The 19215-nt window shown below is 32.7% G+C and overlaps 3 protein-coding genes across 3 annotated transcripts; 1 reads left to right on the top strand and 2 right to left on the bottom strand.

The window, feature by feature from the left end:
• The first annotated feature begins 2166 nt into the window (after positions 1–2166).
• On the top strand, positions 2167–5392 carry LOC105123104 (random slug protein 5-like). The gene is made up of 7 exons (XM_011022593.1): positions 2167–2404; positions 2724–2893; positions 3295–3553; positions 3745–3781; positions 4144–4249; positions 4475–4585; positions 5091–5392. Exons 2-7 carry the CDS (start codon positions 2756–2758, stop codon positions 5205–5207), a joined length of 768 nt encoding a protein of 255 aa, XP_011020895.1. The 5' UTR covers positions 2167–2404; positions 2724–2755; the 3' UTR covers positions 5208–5392.
• An 808-nt stretch (positions 5393–6200) lies between these two features.
• Positions 6201–8532, bottom strand: LOC105123103 (cytochrome b-c1 complex subunit Rieske-4, mitochondrial-like). The gene is made up of 2 exons (XM_011022592.1): positions 8205–8532; positions 6201–7103 (listed from the first exon to the last, which is right to left on the bottom strand). The coding sequence occupies exons 1-2, from the start codon at positions 8377–8379 to the stop codon at positions 6460–6462; spliced, it is 819 nt and encodes a 272-aa protein (XP_011020894.1). The 5' UTR covers positions 8380–8532; the 3' UTR covers positions 6201–6459.
• Positions 8533–11489: 2957 nt separating this feature from the next.
• LOC105123102 (glycine--tRNA ligase 1, mitochondrial-like) lies at positions 11490–15893 on the bottom strand. The gene is made up of 9 exons (XM_011022591.1): positions 15415–15893; positions 14785–15167; positions 14515–14632; positions 14071–14265; positions 13759–13983; positions 13488–13547; positions 13290–13370; positions 12801–13206; positions 11490–12032 (listed from the first exon to the last, which is right to left on the bottom strand). Exons 1-9 carry the CDS (start codon positions 15802–15804, stop codon positions 11800–11802), a joined length of 2091 nt encoding a protein of 696 aa, XP_011020893.1. The 5' UTR covers positions 15805–15893; the 3' UTR covers positions 11490–11799.
• Positions 15894–19215: the final 3322 nt, after the last annotated feature.

Genomic DNA, 19215 nt, shown 5'->3' with positions numbered 1-19215 from the left:
TCTCGTTGCCTTCGATTAACTAACAAAGACCTCTTACCTCTTTGGCTCCAATTTTTTAAACCTACGGTGGTTTCTTTTCTAGTAGCTTATATGCGGCGCCGTTTTGAAGCTTCTTCCCTTCTTTCTTTTTTAAATATATTTTTTTAATTCTTTCAACAAAACTAAATTACAGTATAATTGTAGTCAATCCTTGTATATAGAGAATCAAAAAAAAATTATTTTAGAATTTATTTAGTTTGGACTAATTAAAATTATATTAACTAAATAAATTATAGTTGATAGGAGTCTAATTAAGCTAACTCTTTAACTAGTTTAATTTTAAATCCGATCATAATTGGATTTTAAGACAAGGTCTATTTTAAACATTATTTGATATATATATATACACATACATGGTTAAAAATTTAAAGTTTGAACTTTTGTTTAAATACATTTATTATATAAGTCATATTATTTCTGAAAACACAATCTGTATGTTTTAAAAATTAGTAGATTACATTGTTTTCAATAGTATAACTTATGAAAACATGTTATTTTCTATGTTGTTTTCTTAAGTATATTTTGAGTTGTGCTAGTTTGCTAGTTTTATATATATATACACACGTTGCTATTTTCAAAAGAAAAACTACATTTATAGCTTATTTTTCTCTTGCAGGCTTTCCAGCCTTTCCTCGTCCAACACAAAGAGAAAAAATAAATAAATATCAATGATTCATGATTTGTATATATATATATATATATATAAAAAGAAGAAATAAAACCTATTTATTTAATCACAAGACCGGCCCTTTAAAATTAGAATATAATTTTTTTTCAATGGATAAAAGCACATGCGCAAACATATGGAGCTAATAGTCTCGCAATATATTATTTTTCCTAGTCAATGAGCGAGCACGTCTATTTCTGGTTGGAAATCTTCTGTGTCCTGTTCTTTTATTTCTAGCTTGAATATTCCAATGTCGTCCTTGGCCATAAAATAGCCAAACAAAAGCTACAAGGAGGAGACTTTGTCCTAGGATTTTAGTACTTTTATAAGGGTTTGGAAGCAAGAGGATCGAGGGAATGATCGGTGCTACCAGGCAGGACCCTACTGATCAAAACTTTTCACAGATTATGGGTTTAATAGTATAAAAGTTTTAATCCGAGAAAATTTCAAGTGTAACTTTGATCAATATCAAAAAATTAAAAAAAAAAGCTTAGAAGTTCACTGTAAATACAGACTTATTATACTATGTATTATATAATTATAAATATATCCCTTAATAAAAATTAATAATGTAATAATTAGCTATGATACAATAATTTCACGGGATTTATTAGTTATTGTTAAATTAATAAGAAATATAATAATATTTATTAATTTTTAAAATACAGTAAAATGATTAAATAATTATTACTAATAATGAAATTTATTTAATCGGATTCTAAAGGATTTTTTTAATTTTCATTTAGATTTTCTAGTTATAATTAAGTTAAATGGGAGATAATTTGATATTTTCAAATAAATAAAATATAATTTAAAAATCAAAACTAACTAACTCGTGCTCCGCTGTTTTCAAACCACACACGCGGCGGATTGCGGTGGCCGAGGATGGCCTCCATTGATGTTATTGAAAGAGTTTTAGCGGACCCTCTTTTTCTAGATAGCACGAGCAGTTTATTGACCTTTGATTTTGGCGACCATATTTACATTCTTTTTACCACTTTATTTAATGCAGTCAAATCAATAACAGGAATATTAAGTTTCTCTTATTTTATTAAAAATATTACCATTGCTTTAACCTCTTGTTTTTTGTTAAAAAATATTATCAACACCGAACAGCAACCCAGTGTGCGGCAAAAAAAACTATCTTTTTCACGAATGCCTTTTCTTCCACCTTTGGATATTGAATTTTGTTTGTTTTCCCACCTTTCCTCCCTGAAAAATAAAGTAAGAACTCGTCAAAGATTGGATTTAATATTCTTTTTATGGAGGAGGAGGGGTGCTCGGCCACCGGTTGAACCAGAATCTTGAAAAAGAATTCTTCTTGTTTTTTTAATTATTTTTTTAAAATTATTTTAATTTGTTAATACTAAAACTATTTTTTAAAAAAATAAAAATAAAATATTATTTTAATATATTGACGCGGAGAAAGCATGGTTTACTTGCCCAACAAACCCGCACTAGAAAAAGTTGTTGGATTCCCACGATTCATATTTCTATAAACAAAGCACAAAAAAGACATGGTAGGATCAACGAGGTGGTTGAGGAAGATAGGGTATTAGCTTTCAAGTTATTATTATTGCTTTTCATTTTTCTTTCTAATCCCTTGTATGGTTGCGAGAGAACTAATTATTTTGTAGGAACACACAAATTCAAGCGCCTAACTGATTTGAAGTTTGAACAAGGAAGAACAAACTCTCGGTATTTTCATTCCACTTTCCTCGATCATGTTAAGAGTTCCTGCTATAGAAATTCCATTCTTAAAAATGTCTGGAACATTTATGGATATCTTAATAACTCGTAAAGTCTGAGATCATAAATGTATCATAGCTCGTTGATGTTGAAGGGATCTACTATTGATTTGTACTGTGATGTAGACTTTTTTTGAAGTAAAATATATTATTTTAATATATTTTTAAATAAAAAATGCTTCGAGTATTAAACACTTAACATTAAATTTTATTTATTTTCCTGTGATGATTATGAAACATATTTTATTATTCTCTCTCTTTTCATACAGTTTTGGTGAGCAGAGCAGGCAGAATTTAGAAAATGGAATTCAGTAACATAGAGGAATCAAATGGGGTGATCACAGAAGAGAAAGAGAATGGAAATGAAATCAATGAGATTGAACAAAGCAAAGTGCGTCTCATGAGAGCCTTTGTTGAAAGAGAAGATCCCTCTGTCAAGGTTCTATCTTTTTTTCTCCTTTTCTTCTTTTGAAGCAATATGGTTAATGGGTTTTTGTTCTCACGAGGATTAGTGAGAGATATGACAGCTGACTTGTACTTGATCATGTGTTCTTTTTGTATATGTTTTTTCTGAATTAGATTAGAGAAAATTACATGTTGAGTGTGCTTTAGATTTTCATGTTAGCGGAAGAACAGAGCAGAGTCAAAATGCAGTTTTAGGCTTAGAGTTGCAGTATTACCTAATCTCACAAAAGAAAGGTCTAAGCTTTAGCCAAGTTGTAACTAGATTTTGTTCTTTAGTTTGATTCTGAACGTTCTTATCTTGATTGAAGTTGTGTTTGAGTCCAATTATCCACTTCATTTACACCCTGGGTTATGTGTGTTTATTTGATTTTTCAGGAAGTGGATGATTTTATGATCCGGAGATTTCTGCGTGCTCGTGAACTAGACATTGAGAAGGCATCGACCTTATTCCAAAAATACCTAAGCTGGAGACGATCGTTTATCCCTAATGGCTTCATAGCTCCATCAGAGATTCCAAACGAACTTGCCCAAAACAAGTTTTTTATGCAGGGTGCTGATAAGCAGAACCGTCCCGTGGTGGTGGTCTTCGGGGCCAGACATAAGCCTTACAAAGGAAGTTTCGAGGAGTTCAAGCGTATGTAGTAACCCTCGAAGCTGCATATTTTATTGTTGAATCCTGTGGTAACACAGATGAGAACTGAGTTTCAAAATTGCCTTGTTCTCTATCATAGACCATAGGAGACAACAATTTTGTTTTTTTAATAGATCTGGCATGGCAAAGTAGACTTGTGCTCAACTAACTTGGAAAGTTTCTTATCCTTGCAGGTTTTGTTGTCTACACTCTCGAGAGAATATGTGCCATGTAATTCTATCAGTTACAATTATTCATTTCCAATGCTTTTTTCTATCATGGAAAATTATATTTGCAGAAAAGGGCATGGTTGATCTATTTGAGTTACAATATCATTATAGTATGATACCAATATCCTATTAAGTCAATCTCATGCAATGTGAATCTCCTACAACAAAACTAACCGTGTATTTTGAGCAAGGTAGCTGGGTATTTGTTCAAGAACTATACGATTAGAAAAAGCAATTTCTAATAGAATCCAATCACAGAATTCTCTTTCGAGCTCATAAGTTTCAAAGAACAAGGTTGATTTTGTTATTCATTGTTGGTTTAAGCAAGCCAATCATGCTTGTGCAACGTCTTGGTTTTTTCAGAATGCCAGCTGGAGAGGAAAAGTTTGTGTCCATTGCAGATCTTAAAGGGTGGGGATACTCCAATAGTGATATCCGTGGGTATCTAGCAGCATTATCGATACTGCAGGTTTGATGTCCCACCATGCAATATTCCCATATAACAATTTTCAATTTGTTGTGTTTGCGGACTGAAGAGTCATGCTGATCATATCTCACTCGCTCTTATGCATCTTAAAAAAAAAAAAAAAAACATTTGCGTGAACATAAGATACACCAGCAGTGGTGTAGTTGTACTAAATTGTTGCTGTGGCTGAGATGCTTATATCAGCAGCCTGAATGTGTTTTTTTACAGGATTGCTACCCAGAGAGGTTAGGCAAATTGTTCATAGTTCATGTGCCTTACATTTTTATGACTGCATGGAAGGTTGTGTCCCCGTTTATTGACAGAAAAACCAAAAATAAGGTACAGAATCTCTTTCCTAGCTAAAAACGCATTTTTCTATGTTTTGATTGGACCAGCAAACGGGTGGACTTTATGGAAACAGTTCCACTACCTTTATATTTTCTTGAAACTTTCTACAAATCCAAAAATTAAAGGGTAAGAAGAGATATGGATGGTGCCTGGAACTTTACTTTTCTGAAACCAACAAACTTATTTTTCTGAAACCATTTCAAAAGGACAGTCATTTTTTTATTATTATTATCGTTATGTTGTGTTGTAGTATGGTTTATAATTCAAGGAATACACATTCTATTCTGAGTGGTCAAAAATCAATGTTTGAGGGCTGTCTATCTCAAGTTTCAGCATTGCCAAAGCCACAAAATGCCAGAAATTCCAGAATCTTTAGATGTTTGATTATGTTCTACAGAACTTTGGATTTAGACTGCAAGCCATGTATGTAGGTTGGCAGTCTTTGTCTGTCTATTGTTTGCCTGAATCCATCTCTTTTCCTCTGAACTTTCTGCAGATAATCTTTGTTGAGAACAAAAAACTGAAATCCACTCTACTTGAGGACATTGATGAGAGCCAGCTTCCAGATGTATACGGGGGCAAACTATCTTTAGTTCCTATCCAAGACGACTAACTAGTTGATTTATTACTTGTATTACCCGCATAGTTTCGGTTCTCAGCTCGACAACTTGTAGGCTTTGAGGAGTAGACAAGATAACCTATTTCTTCTGTACATTTGAGAATTGGACACGAGAGCTATGTTTATCATCAGTGTTGCTTTTATGTTATATGAACTCTTTCTTCTTCTTTTTTCCGGAATTGGATGATGCTATATGAACTCTTAAATGGCCTACATAGGAGATAAAAATAAATAAATCCCCAGCAATAACTGGGAATTCTGACGGGTGATTTTTCAATCCATTTGCCAGTGAAATTTTAGAATGAACTGGCGGTATCGATCAGCCACTTGATATTATAATGACATTATTTAATGCAATAGGAGCCTCTGATTCAAATTTAGGTTATCAACCATACACGTGGACTTGTGATATTAGCTTCTAAAATATTAACTAAATCGGTGATTCCCAACAGACACTAATTATTATTGATGCGAGTTTATTCTCCAAGCAGGACAGCATGAAGGTGTTAAAATTAAGTACCCATATAGAATTCATGTAGTATTTGGCACCCAAATACCTCCGTGTTTTCAGAACGGTGGTAAGCCCTGCACGTTTATTCCTCCGAGAGCATAAGTTTATTCCTCCGAGAGCATGATGTTTCATGCATCTTCAGCAACCATAATTCAAATGCAGATGGCATCTTTCTAACTGCAGCTAGCTTGAGAAGTGTTCTAACGTGACGGGATTGTTTGGAAATATATTTATGTTCACTTTTTAAATAGTTTTTTATATTAAAATACATGTAAATAATTTTTTTTATTTTTTTAAAAATTATTTTTAATATTAATACATCAAAATAATTTAAAAACACTAAAAACATATTAATTTTAAATTAATAAAAAAAATTTAAATTTTTTAAAAATACTTTTAAAACATTTTTAAAACACAGAAATGTAACTGAAAGATGAACATGCATATGCCCAAGGGAAATATCTTAACAGCTAATAGGACAGCAACAATCCCAAGTTCTGATTATTTGGTAGAATGAATTCTAAGTACAGCTACACTGAAAATTCCCCAACAAATATCCAGGTGTATTATTCAGAAAAACAATGCCCCGCCAATTGAAAGCAGCAGATACACAATCCGAATTGATAGCATTAAATGAAAATGCCAACAGTAAAACAACAAATTTGCAAAAATGTCACAACAATATCTATTATAAAAGAATTCCCGCCGAATTTCTCACCCAATGAGTAACTTTTCTCAACCAATGAGTAACTTGTTCTCCTCCAAGAAACTGTAAGTGGGGACCTCTAAATTAAAGGGCGCTGGACCCTTGCGAATCCTACCAGAGATGTCATAGTGTGAGCCATGGCATGGGCAAAACCAGCCACCAAAATCACCAGCATTGGGTAATGGAATGCACCCCAGGTGGGTGCAGACCCCTACCACCACAAGCCATTCTGGGTCCTTAACCCTGGCAGCATCCTCCTGTGGGTCACGAAGGGATGCAACATCAACACTGTTAGCCAGCTTGATATCATCTTCAGTTCGTCTTCTGATAAAAACTGGCTTTCCACGCCACTTGACTGTAACAGTAGAGCCAGGCTCAATGCTAGAGAGATCAACCTCAAGGGAGGCCATGGCAAGGACATCTTTGCTAGCAGACATGCTCAGAACAAACTTGAGGATCAAAAGACGAATTAAGGAGGCATACACAAACCTGCCACCAGTTAAGACAAAATAGGCAAAAGCACGCTTGCTGGGGTCACCCGGTGGATAACGCTCATGATTGTGCTCATCATAGACAATTTTTGAGGTAGGGTTCTTCACAGCTGCTACAGTAGCCGGGAGATCTGAGATGATACCCATATCCTGTCCTGGAGTAAGGGCTCCAGAAGAAAAACCTGTAATAGTTATAAGCCATTAGCAAATTCATTACAAACCACAGAATTTTAGACAAACAACATCAAATAACAAGAAACAATGGGCACTAAGCTTGTAAAGACATTGCCATTGATGTAAGAAGGGTAAGATCTTCCCTTTCAAAAAACTATCGGTTGAGAAGCAAAGGAAATCCAGGGTAAAATAAAAGGCACTTGTGGCACATTAACCGAGTAAGAACCTGCCACCTGACACCCCCGTCCCCTATTTCTACTTCTCTAGATGAATTTTTTATTTTCTTATCTGTTATTAGTAGCATTGAGTGCTTACACACACAACACAGATATATGGATGCTAGCCTGCCATTCCATTGGTGCCTTATTACACCAACAACACAGATCATAGACATAATAACTCCCAAAATATATTTATCAGAATGCACTTCATTAAAGCTACCATAACGATGTCCCAGCAGTTATCAACTGCAGCTGCTCGATACACCAATGATTATAAGAACAAAAAATAGAAGAAGCAGCACAGGCCTTCCTCCAAATGAGTACTTACACTATTTGAGCTTTGAGACTGAGCTTCAATGAATATAACACTTAACGAATTCTTAATTTTTTGTACTAAGCTTTGTTATGCACGCCAGTTACCAAAAGTGTGGCTCGCAACTTCAAAAAACTAAATATTTGAACAGATATTCGTTCTCAAAATTCTCAATAAATCCCAATAAAAAGTAAAAGAAAAATATGAAATTCAATGACACATTCATCAGAGATTTTTCAATTCACTCCAAGTCATACCAAACACAAAAAACTAAATTTGGTAATGGGACATCCAACAATCAAGATATGCTCGTGTCGTAACACCAAAAAAAAGAAGAATTTTCACAGTTGCTTCCAGCAATTTTACATTTAATTGAAGACAACGCAATAATAAAAATATTATATTCAAAAAATTAGGGTAAAAACCTTTATATTCATCTCTTTCAATTTAAAAATCTCCTCGGTCATCGAATAAACATGTTACAAATTAATAATAGAACAAAACAGAATCAAGCGCGAGGAATCAAACACAAAAAAGATACGAGGTCTAAAAATCTGAGGAAAGAAAGAGGTGACCTCTGATTAGATCTGGAGTGAAAGATAAATGGTAAGGGGGGAGGATGGATCTGGAAGAGGCGGCAGAATCACGACCATCGCTAAGGAAAGGACTGTTTTGAGAGACGAAGGCGGAGGTCGTCTGCGAGCACCTCCATGGTAAAGATGAGAGCCTCCTCCCTGCTACTCTTAGCATCTTCCTCGTATTATTCTTCTCTTCCTCTTTGCTTTTAGCCTTGGGTTTATTTTCTCTGGAGTCTACAAATAGGGGGGGCAGAGAGAGACAGGGTGATTGGGAGAGAGGCTTATAGGTTGGATTTCTCTCTCTCTCTCTTTCTTTTTTTGACAAATGTTAATTCACAGCTACAGCGAGGAGTCGTTCATTGCCTGGTCATTTCGTTAAAACGACATCGTTTCTTTGGTTTCTTCTTTTTATTTCATTTTATTTGTGAATTATGACGCGTGCTTTTTTATTATTAATATAGTCGTATTATTATAATTTTTAAAAATCTTATTATATCATTTTATGACATATTTATGATTTTTTATGTAAGAAATTACCGATGCAACTAACATAATTGGCGTGGACTATTTATAAAAATAGGGAAGTTGCTACCCCACTTTTTTCCTTTTCATTTTTCCTTTTTTTTTTCAAAGAAAATTCCTATAACTATATTTATCTAATCTCACAAAGTAAAATTTAAGATAATACTATAAATACAAAATTAAAAGAAATGATCACAATGTAAAAAATGGAAAAATGAGAAGTTAATTTTAAAATTCTTAGAATTTTAATTTTGATTTAAAAATTCATTTTATTTATTTTTTAATTCCTAAACTTAAGAGATAACAGAGAATATTGACAAAGAAAGAGAGTTTTCAGACGAAAATAATTTTTATGTTAATAAGTTTTTTTAATAAAAAGAAGTACAATAAAGATGTTTTTTCACTCTAAACAAGGTGAGAGAAGTTGATCGGTTTCTTTGTTTTTTTATTTAATTGATTTTTATTTTTAATATAATTTTTTAATATTTTTAAGATTTTATATTGAATTTTAAATATGTTTTCAAGCATAAACAAGTTAAAAACTAGATTTTGACGGTTTAAAAATATGAACCCAGCGCATCATCCTCTCCTTGTGAAAAAAAAAAAAAAAAAAAAAGGCATGAATTTAGGTCTTTTCATTAAAGCTAGGAACATGGGCCTGACCCATCAATATATGGTTTTTTTTTTCTATTCTATTTTTTATTTTTTTTGTTAGTTGTTTATATTTATATCCTCTCTTATTTTTTTTAACAAATTGAATTAGTTTTGTTTTTAAAATAATAATTAAGCTTTTTACCTTTTTTTAAGACATGATACTTTGAAAATATTAGTTTGATTTCCATAGAATTTTTCTCCTTTTATTTTTATATGAATTAGCTTTATTTGCCTGAAGTTTTTATAAAAACATAAATTATTTGTTATTAACAACAACATTGAGCCACTAAAATAAAATAAAATAAAATATTTAAAATAGAAGGATGGTCAGTGTAAATATTTTTATGTGTGTTTATCTTTTATTTCTATAGCTTTCCACTTTGATATTTTATTAGTATTAATAGCTCTATTATAATGCAATGCTAGTGATAAGACTAGTTATAACTAATTTAATTACAACGCGTGTATTTTTTTCTTTCATTCTTTCAAATTCCTCTTTTTTCTTTTTTCTTTTTTCTTTATTTTTTCTTTCATTCTTTCAAATTCCTCTCTTTTCCTTTTTCTTCTTTTTTTATTTTTTTCTCCTTCATCTTTCTTTAATATAAGGAGCAATCATACATAGATAATTGCAATTTTTAGCGTGAGGCGGTCTCCAACTCAAATCATTTCGCCACACTTTGTAAACTCAGACCACTCATGGGGTCGGTAATCTCTCTCTAAGAGGAGCCTCCTCGCAACAAAGGCATGTCATAAACCTGGAACTAGAAGGGTCATCGAAAATTAACAGCAGAGATCAACGGACATATGAACTTTATTTCATTTTAGATACGTGCAAGAACGATTCAACCTTTTCCTGTGGCATGCGGTTGCAGCGAGGATTACTATAGCTTCATGCAAAGTTCATGCATACAGAAGCACTTTCATTGGAGTCATCAAGAAAACTTGATGGACCCGCAAACAAGCCTTCACAATCAATGGTGAGTATGGCAATTCAGAGATGAAGACGAGTGTTTATGAGTTAATGGAAAATTCCAGAAGGAACACCCTTTTTTTGTCTGGTCATCCACGAGGCTTGGCAATAAGGAAGAAAAGGGTAACCACCAGTAAATCTATTTGCACCAAGGAACTGCATCCAAACCAAGACGAAGGGAAGAGGATTCATTAAAATCTCCCTGTTTATCCAATCACACAAGCCTCCCGGTTTCCATACATCAACACGACAACAAGAAAATCCACCATTTCCTGCCATTTGAATTCAATATGCAATGGAGAATAGAGAACTAGATTTCCAAACGATACAGCAGAAACCTGAGCAGGAAAAAATTGAGTGTGTTTAGAAATATAATTATAATTATTTTTTTGAGCGTCTTTAGAAATATAATTATAGTTGTTTTTTATAGTGTTTTTTACTTGAAAATATATTAAAATAATATTTTTTATTTTTAAAAAATATAATTATAGTTGTTTTTTAAAATATTTTTTTCTTAAAAATATATTAAAATAATATTTTTTATTTTTTAAATATCATTAAAAGATAGAGGGCAGGTCGGGCAAAACATGGAGTAAACGCAACAAGAGTTGACAAAAAGCCAATACCTAGACATAATTGCGGACAACAAGTGTTCTTAAAACATTAAGATCACTACTATTACGAGGATTATCTGATTACCGTATTCCACAAGGGTGTTGTTGCAGTTGCTATATACCTCATGTGGACACAATAGTTAACTGAAAAAATCAGTCTCAGCTGTAAGATGTGATTAACTGGGAACTTAAAAAGAGGATGAAAGGAAAGAGAAATAAAAAGGAAAAAAGTTGATTTGATAAAAAAAAATATATATATATATCGCTTTAATATAAACCAAACATTGCAAAACATAATAAGCCAAAAAAAATCACAAGAATATAACGAACCAAATTGATATAATACAAAGATATTTTAGAGCTTAAACCCATCACATTATAACTACTCTTCTTGTTTAACTGTTCATCACCCATATGTACTTTTAATTTTCTTCTCATCCTCCTAACTTTACTAATCGGTGTCGCTAGCGGCTCTCTTCTTATTTTAAATGGATGAGCACACAAGTGACCAAAAGGATATTCATCTGAAGCCCAATATGAATATATGTACGTAAAAAAATGAACCTACCAGGTTCAGCTCAACTTATCATTCCTGAAAAACAAATGAGACAATGATTAATGTCTATCATGGCTAAAGAAATTCAGTTCACAAATCACAAGTAGATTTTTCTGTAATTCATCAGTTTTTTGCAGAGAGAACTATCAGATTTGTAGGGCAAGACATTGCAGCATTGTGTAGTGTAAAAGACACGGGAGTGGTGAGGTAAATTAGCCAAAAACCCAATACATGGGCATCGTCGCATGCCTAACACATTAGGGGATCACCCAGACTCTAATCCTCTACAGATACTGAGGAGTGATGAGGGAAATTAGCCCACAAATCAGCCCATGTCTTGTGTCCATCAGTTACTGACTTCACAACTGGTGCCGCTTCTTCCACATCAACACGGATTTGATCCTTGCTATCCCTCTCCCTGATTGTCACAGAGGATATTGAATCAACTGTTATCGCAAAGGGAACCCCCAGTTCATCTGTTCTTGCATATCGTTTACCGATTGAGGTACCTATGAACAGCATTCTTACAGTCAGTCAAGCAGAGCAAAATTGTGCAGTGCAGAAATTTAAGCGACATCATAATACAATTAAGAATGTAATAGTGCTCTATATTAGAATCCTTACCACCAAAACAGAGAAAAATGTGTCCAGGAGCAACATGGCAGCAAGGTTCAAACACTTTAGACGGTTAGGTGGATCAAAATGCCTAGGAATGGTATAAGAAGATGCACATGCAAGCACCCAGCAATTTTAGTGTTATTGCATACCTTTTTTAGATTTTCCTAATTACTGTGACCAGTGCCCTCCCTCCAAACACACAAGACAACCAAAAATAAATTCAAAGCCATGATTTGCAATTAAAAAAACACATAGGTTATGGGAATATCATGCATTTCAGAAACATTGCCCTGAGGCTCCAATCTCGCCTTGGCATGGAAATTTATCCAATCATGCAATCCACGCAAACCTTCATTTAATAATGTACTGTTTAGTTGTCACTATTGGCAATAACAAAAAAAAAACCTTTCAAGAGCATCATAGATAAATATTGCTGCTCTTTTTCATTAAACTTTCCCTCTTTTTTTTCTTTGTTTTTCAAATAGGCACACTTCAGACCTATGATTTTTGACGATAAAATGCATGAACCCTAGCATACATGCATTCTTTCAACAAAACATCCCTAAACCTGAATCATGTGTCAATAATTACAACCTAAACATATTTCTTAGTAATCTCACAAAGATGCCTACAACTTAAGATGATTTATCTACACTCACCTGTAATATCAATCTTGTGAGAGATTCCAGCAGCAGTCAACGACTTAGAAATAATTTTGGCAACATCCTCATACTGCTGATTCTGGACGAGTGGAAACACAGTGCACTTTATAGGTGCCACAAGAGGAGGAAAACGGAAAACATTCAGCTGCTCATCCCCAGCTTTACTGGGCCTCATGTAGAAAGAGTGCTCGTAGAGACAATAGATTATACGCCCAATGCCAAAAGATGGTTCAATTACTGATGGTGTGAAAGTTCTTTGGTGTTCCTTCTTCTTCTCCTTTGAAATTGATACCATGTTCTTCTTAATTGTTACATTTTCCCCAAGAGTGCAAATATAAAATTCTACCTCTCCTTTGGTTTCCAGAGAGGCCTTCATGTCCAAAGCTTCTTTTTCGTTCATTGCCTAACACAAAGGGGGAAATCACACATTGAACAGCCACAAATAGTTTCATGATTGTTAGGTTCACTGATAAATTTCAGCTTTACCTCCAAAGCTTCAAACACCTTTTTTTGGTTACCCTTAAAAGCAAGCCCCAGCTCTTTCTTCACTGGAGCTATAACCAATTTCTGAGATCCAACATTAAAGGTTAAATATTGCAAGGGTTTACCATAAGCAGTTGAAATATAAGGAATTACAGAGTTTGGAGAAAAAAGAAAAATAGAATGGCGACAGGGTGTGATTACCTCCACCTCCCTTGGTTCTGAAAATTTTTCATGGGCTACAAGAGGAACTCCACTTTTTTCCTGACAAAGAAATAAAATGGTCATTAGTATTTACCATTTTTAGTTTTAAAAAATTAAAGCAGGTAAATACTTGGCACTTCCTTGCTGTACATGTTCTGTCTCTTGATAGCAAAAGCAGATACAATTTCACATATGATGCATGCTAAGTTTAAGGTGACAGTTTATGAATAAGCAATTTAGACATGCATATATCAAAGAGATTGATTCTCACCGAGTGAGCATGCAAGTCATATGCAGATCTATCTGCAATACCAACACACTCAATCCAACCATATGAAGACTCAATCTCAGCATCCCAACAGTCTGCAGCATAGTGGGCCATTTCATTTGCAAGATGCTGCCGGAATCGCAATCGGTCTTTGTCTATACCAAGGCGAGTTAGGAAAAGATACACTCTCCCAATGAAATAGCCGAGAGTTTCATTGTTGACAATTCCCTAGATGAAACAGGTCATTGGCATCGTGACAAAGAGGTAGATGTGGAAGGCAAAATGGTAACTGAAAGAAATTACCACCAGACTAACCTTAGAAACAGCTTCATCGAGCTGAATTTTCTTTGCAGACTGGGCAGAGATTTGTAGTTCTCTTGGGAACATTAGGAATTCAAGATCTGCAACTTCTGAGTATTTTGGGTGAGATTTGTACTCAGGATCGACAAAGTGCTCTATCTCTGCTAATGTGAATTCACGGACTCTTAAAAGGCCTTGGCGGGGAGAAATCTATACATGATAGAAAGCATATAGTCAGATCTGTGAGGAAAAATCATGATAACAGCCAAGGAAATCAAGACCATCAAGACAACTTTCATCATCATCATCATCAAAAGCAGTGAAACAAACAATTGCAACAAACAAAAGGCTATATTATGAAATATTATTGGCTCAAAACAGCATTGATTTGGCATTTGAAAACAAGTACTGCATAAAGAACTTTCACGTGCATTATATGACTAAGGAAAGAATTAAAACCTCATTTCTGAAAGCCTGACCAATTTGAGCAGCAGCAAAGGGGAGCTTCTTCCCATTGTAATAGTACAAATCCTTAAAATTAACAAATATGCCCTGAGCTGTTTCAGGGCGCATATACCTTTAACAGAAAAGGTGGGAGATGGTTTCAGTACCTAGTAACAAATTACCATGCCGCATATAAACTGAAATACCGCAAACTCAAAATGCAGATTCAGCACGTCATCATTATGGAAATTACATAAAAAGAATCAAATTATGTAAAACACTTACCCAGGGCTCAAACCAGAAGGACCGATTGATGTTTGAAACATCAAGTTGAATGGATAAGGATCAGAAAGTGGATTCTTCGTGTCTGGTGCTGTAATACCATACTCCTTGATCTTCGCCCCCAGCTCTTCAGCAGAGAGATCATCCAGGATAGCAAGTACATGTTTCAGTTCTGCAGCCTTCTCTGCACTTATGCTAAGATCTTTCTGAATCTTCTCATTACAAAAGTCCTTAAGCAAGTGATCCGCACGATAGCAAGTCCCAGTTTTTTCATCCTTGACCATAAGGTCCGTGAATTTATCCACGTGACCAGATGCTTTAAGGACAACCTCAGGCGTCACACATGGGCAATCAACCTCCAACATATTCTCCTCAAGAACAAAATGCTGGCAAAACATCACCGAAATTGATGTTAGCACTACCGAAATGCCAAATAAATTCATTTAACCTTTTACTCCAATTGGGTCGTTTTACCTTTGCTTGGAAATCCATAAAAAAAAAAATCAAATCAAAATTTAAACTTCTAGGCCTAATAGCATTGCAATTCTTTGCTGTAATCTAAAATCCAACATTGATTGATTCAGTTTTCAACAATCAAAGCAAAACAGTGACAGAGCGATCAATCATCTTTACCTGGCGCCAAAAAGAAAGAACATTAGACTTGACGGCGCAACCAGGAGGCCCATAATCATAAAGCCCAGCGACACCACGATAAATCTTAAAAGAAGGGATATAAAACAACTTCCGTTCAAGTGTATTTACCACAGCTTGACGGAATGCTTCCTTATTAACAGAACCATCAGGGCCGTTACCATTAACGGCAGCTTGAAGTTGTTTCTCCATCACGGACTTGTCTAATTTAGCGCGTCGGAGCGAGTCCTCGGAGGCGGCCATGGCTGGTGAAGGTTTGTGGTGGATTAGGGTTGAGAAAGGGGGTATTTTGGTGTGTAGGCGGCGAGAGAAAGAGAGTAAATGGAGGCCAGTGGTGGTTGATGAGGAAACCAGAGAAATGAGAATGCGCATGCGAGATTGGTGAGATTCTTGTGTTTTTTGTCACTAGGGTTTAAAGGGGGATTTTGTTATTAGTTCCGCGGTCCTTAACAAGGGGTGTTTGTTATGCTGGTTAGTGCAAAACCTATCCTAGGTTTTGCTGTGGATTCTCGAATAATTGCTATGTGGTTGGACTTTGGAGGTGGAGGTGTGTGTTTCTTTCGAGCCCAGTCCAACAATTAATATTTAAATGGTAGCCAACGGTTATTTAACAAACACTTTAAAAACTATAAGAGTGTGTTTGGTAATATGATAATAGTTATTTTTTAAATAATTTTTTATATTAAAATATATATTAATAATATTTTTTTTATTTTTTAAAAATTATTTTTAATATCAGCACATCAAAACGATTTAAAATGTACAAATCATATTAAATTTTAATAAAAATAAAAAATAAAAAAATTTTGAATTTTTTAGGAACGCAGGTTCAACTGCGTTCCCAAACACTACCTAAGACTTGAGCCGCTGCGAGTTTGTATTTTTTAAAAGAAAAAATGTTGATTAGGTGATGTAAACATGATTTAAAAAGAAATAAAAACACTTAAAGACTTGGGTTATAGTTTTGTTCTCTTATTATAGAATAATTCTATTTTAATTTAATAACATCCATGATGATGAATAAAAAAAAAATTATAATAAAAGGACATTTATAATAACTCAAGGGAAAAAAATATTTGAATGTATGAAATTAAATAAAAATAAATAATTAACTCAAGTTAATTTAAAGTAGTATAATTGTTTTACAACCTAAAAAATAAATAGCAAGTCAAATTTGAATTAACAAGCGAAACTCATAATCCATACTATGACATCAAAGAAGATTAAAGAAAATCATAAAATTATTTTAAAAAAATAATAATTATTATATCAAATAATGAGATTGAAAAAAAAATTAAATAAAATAATTTCAACCCACGTTAATTTTTTAAATTTGTGCATGAGTTGTTAGGTTGTTAACATTATAAATAAAAAAATCATGAAATAAAATTTTTAATAAATCAAATATTGAAGAGTAATGAAAAAAATTAAAATAATAAATTGAGAAAATGCAATGCATGGGATATGAAATTGAAAACTATTAAAAAATGCACAGTAGGGTAAAGTAGAAAATATCAAAAGAACAAGAACCAGAATAAAAAACAATATGTGACAAATTGGTATAAAATAATAAAATTTAAAAAAAATCAAAACCTTACAAAATATAAACATTGACGAAATTTAAAAGCAAGATAAATCAAGGGGTAACAAAGGTCTGCTCTGGGCAAGCACCATTCAGACACAAAAGGAACGCTAAAAGGATTCGATCGCGGCCCCAGAAGCTATCTTTTGGCTTTGGGCATTGACGCTAAGAAACCTCGACAATCCTTCAAGCGCTGGTGCAAAGCATATAGCGGTACTTTTGTAAATATTTATTAAATATTAAAGTGCAAATCTATCTCACCTAATAATAAACAAAAAAAAGTGAAAATAACAAAATAACCCTTGACGAACGCTATCTTTTTACCTAGAAGACATTATAGTAATGCTCCCGCGTGCAAGCCTAATTTTGATGGTTTTCACGACATTTTGGTATCTTTATCACCTAAATAATAGTAAAAAAATAAATTATCATCGCCAGTTTAAAAAAATTTATATTTTTCAATTATTTTAATATATTGATATTAAAAATAATTTTAAAAAATAAAAATTATTATTTTAAAATATTTTTAATTAAAAAATATTAAAAATAATCCGTAAATATCTATTAATTGTTTATTCCAAATAGAAATGAGAAGTAAGAATGGTTCCAATATCTCCCGTGAAAACTTGAAGGAGATTTTGTCGCTGTTTGTTTGCGAGATCTAGATTTTTTTTCATTTTTTATTATTTTTTTCTTTAAACTATTTATTTTATTGTTTTTATTTTATTTTAATACAATGATATTATTTTAAAAAAATATTACTGTATTTTCAAATAAAATTTAATTTAAAAAACAATATTTATCATAATACTAAACAATTCTTTAGCTGCCTAGGTTTGGGCTATCTAGGTTTTAGAGGTCATAGCACTGACATGGGGTCGTCATGAACAGTAACATGGCGTCGTTGTCAGATTTTTTTTTTTTTCAACAAGGCCACCTATTTAAAAATTAATATTTATATCATGTTATTTTGTGTTGATAAAAAAAAATTATAATAAAAAAATAAGAAACGAAGTTGATTTTTCTTTTTTCAATTTCATATTCGACCAATGCATGCTTGCATAGCCTTTGAACGGGTTTTTTTTCAAAACAAAAAAGAAGATTAGGATACATGTTATAAGTATAAACTAGTTACATGAACCGCATAATATTTAAGTTGATTTTCTTATATAAAAATATTTAAAAAATTAAAATCTAAAAATATTAGGTTTTTTTATAAAGTTGTATTCAAGAATTTTAGGTTTGGCTATAAAATCTGACTTAGGAGTAATGTTTATAATGTTAATAATAATATTAAATTTGCATGACTCGTGTTTAAGTGGGTTTGGCTATAATAGCAAACCCAGTAATTTTATATGTGGGTCTGGTTGTAAAGTATTTTTCTTTTTTTTCTTGCCATTTATTCTTTTTCTAGATGTCATACACGCGCAATGTCGTGAGCTTAGGGCATGCTTGTGTGTTGTCAGTTTGTGAAAAAAAACTTATATGTAGAAAAACTATTACAATTCACAATGTTTTCAAGAAAAAAACCACAAAATTAAATTCTTAAATATTTAAAAAACTACATAAACAAAATTTTGAAAAAAATCATAAAAAAATCAAAAGGAAAAAAAACATGCAATGAAACACTATAGCAATATATAATGTTTCATAAGGAAATCTATAGTTATTATTCTTAACCAACTTAATATTTAAAATAATAAAATCGATAAAAATAATATTAAAAAATAAAAAAAATCATGTGAGGGAATACTGTAGCAATTCACGATGTTTTTAAGACAAAAACTACGAAACTAAATTCTCAATCGGTTCAATATGATAAAAAAAAAAAAGAATCAACAAAGATTATTATGGAAAAAAAAACCATATGGGGAAACATTATAACAATCCACAGTGTTTTAAAGAAAAAACTACAAAGCTAAATTCCCAACCAACTCCATGTTAAAAAAAATAAAATTAACAAAAACAATCATGAAAGAAATGAGAAAAAAGGAAGAAGACAATTTTGGAAAAAAAGCAATAAAAAAATAAAAAAACATGTGAGGAAACATTGTAGCAAAACAAAAATAATGTGAGAAAATATTGTAACAATCCACGGTGTTTTAAAGAAAAAACTACGAAGCAAAATCGACAAAAACCATTTTGAAAAAAATAGAAAAAAAAAGGCATATAAAGAAACACTATAGTAATTGATAGGGTTT

The sequence above is a fragment of the Populus euphratica genome, unplaced genomic scaffold, assembly GCF_000495115.2.
Source record: "Populus euphratica unplaced genomic scaffold, PopEup_1.0 scaffold8.1, whole genome shotgun sequence".
Lineage (NCBI taxonomy): Eukaryota > Viridiplantae > Streptophyta > Magnoliopsida > Malpighiales > Salicaceae > Populus > Populus euphratica.
The sequence above is the reverse complement of the archived record's forward strand: the minus strand, read 5'-3'. Positions and strand labels throughout refer to the sequence as shown.

What these genes read in the sequence shown, in the direction of transcription:
- LOC105123104 (XM_011022593.1), top strand. Translation starts at nt 2,756, where the DNA reads ATGGAATTCAGTAACATAGAGGAATCAAATGGGGTGATCACAGAAGAG. An exon ending in CTCGAGAGAATATGTGCCAT is followed by an intron (nt 3,782 to 4,143) that starts GTAATTCTATCA and finishes TGGTTTTTTCAG; the next exon opens with AATGCCAGCTGGAGAGGAAA. An exon ending in ACAGAAAAACCAAAAATAAG is followed by an intron (nt 4,586 to 5,090) that starts GTACAGAATCTC and finishes AACTTTCTGCAG; the next exon opens with ATAATCTTTGTTGAGAACAA.
- LOC105123103 (XM_011022592.1), bottom strand. Translation starts at nt 8,379, where the DNA reads ATGCTAAGAGTAGCAGGGAGGAGGCTCTCATCTTTACCATGGAGGTGC. An exon ending in CACTCCAGATCTAATCAGAG is followed by an intron (nt 7,104 to 8,204) that starts GTCACCTCTTTC and finishes TAACTATTACAG; the next exon opens with GTTTTTCTTCTGGAGCCCTT.
- LOC105123102 (XM_011022591.1), bottom strand. Translation starts at nt 15,804, where the DNA reads ATGCGCATTCTCATTTCTCTGGTTTCCTCATCAACCACCACTGGCCTC. An exon ending in TCGATGAAGCTGTTTCTAAG is followed by an intron (nt 13,984 to 14,070) that starts GTTAGTCTGGTG and finishes TGTTTCATCTAG; the next exon opens with GGAATTGTCAACAATGAAAC. An exon ending in TCACAAGATTGATATTACAG is followed by an intron (nt 12,033 to 12,800) that starts GTGAGTGTAGAT and finishes TGCTGTTCATAG; the next exon opens with GTACCTCAATCGGTAAACGA.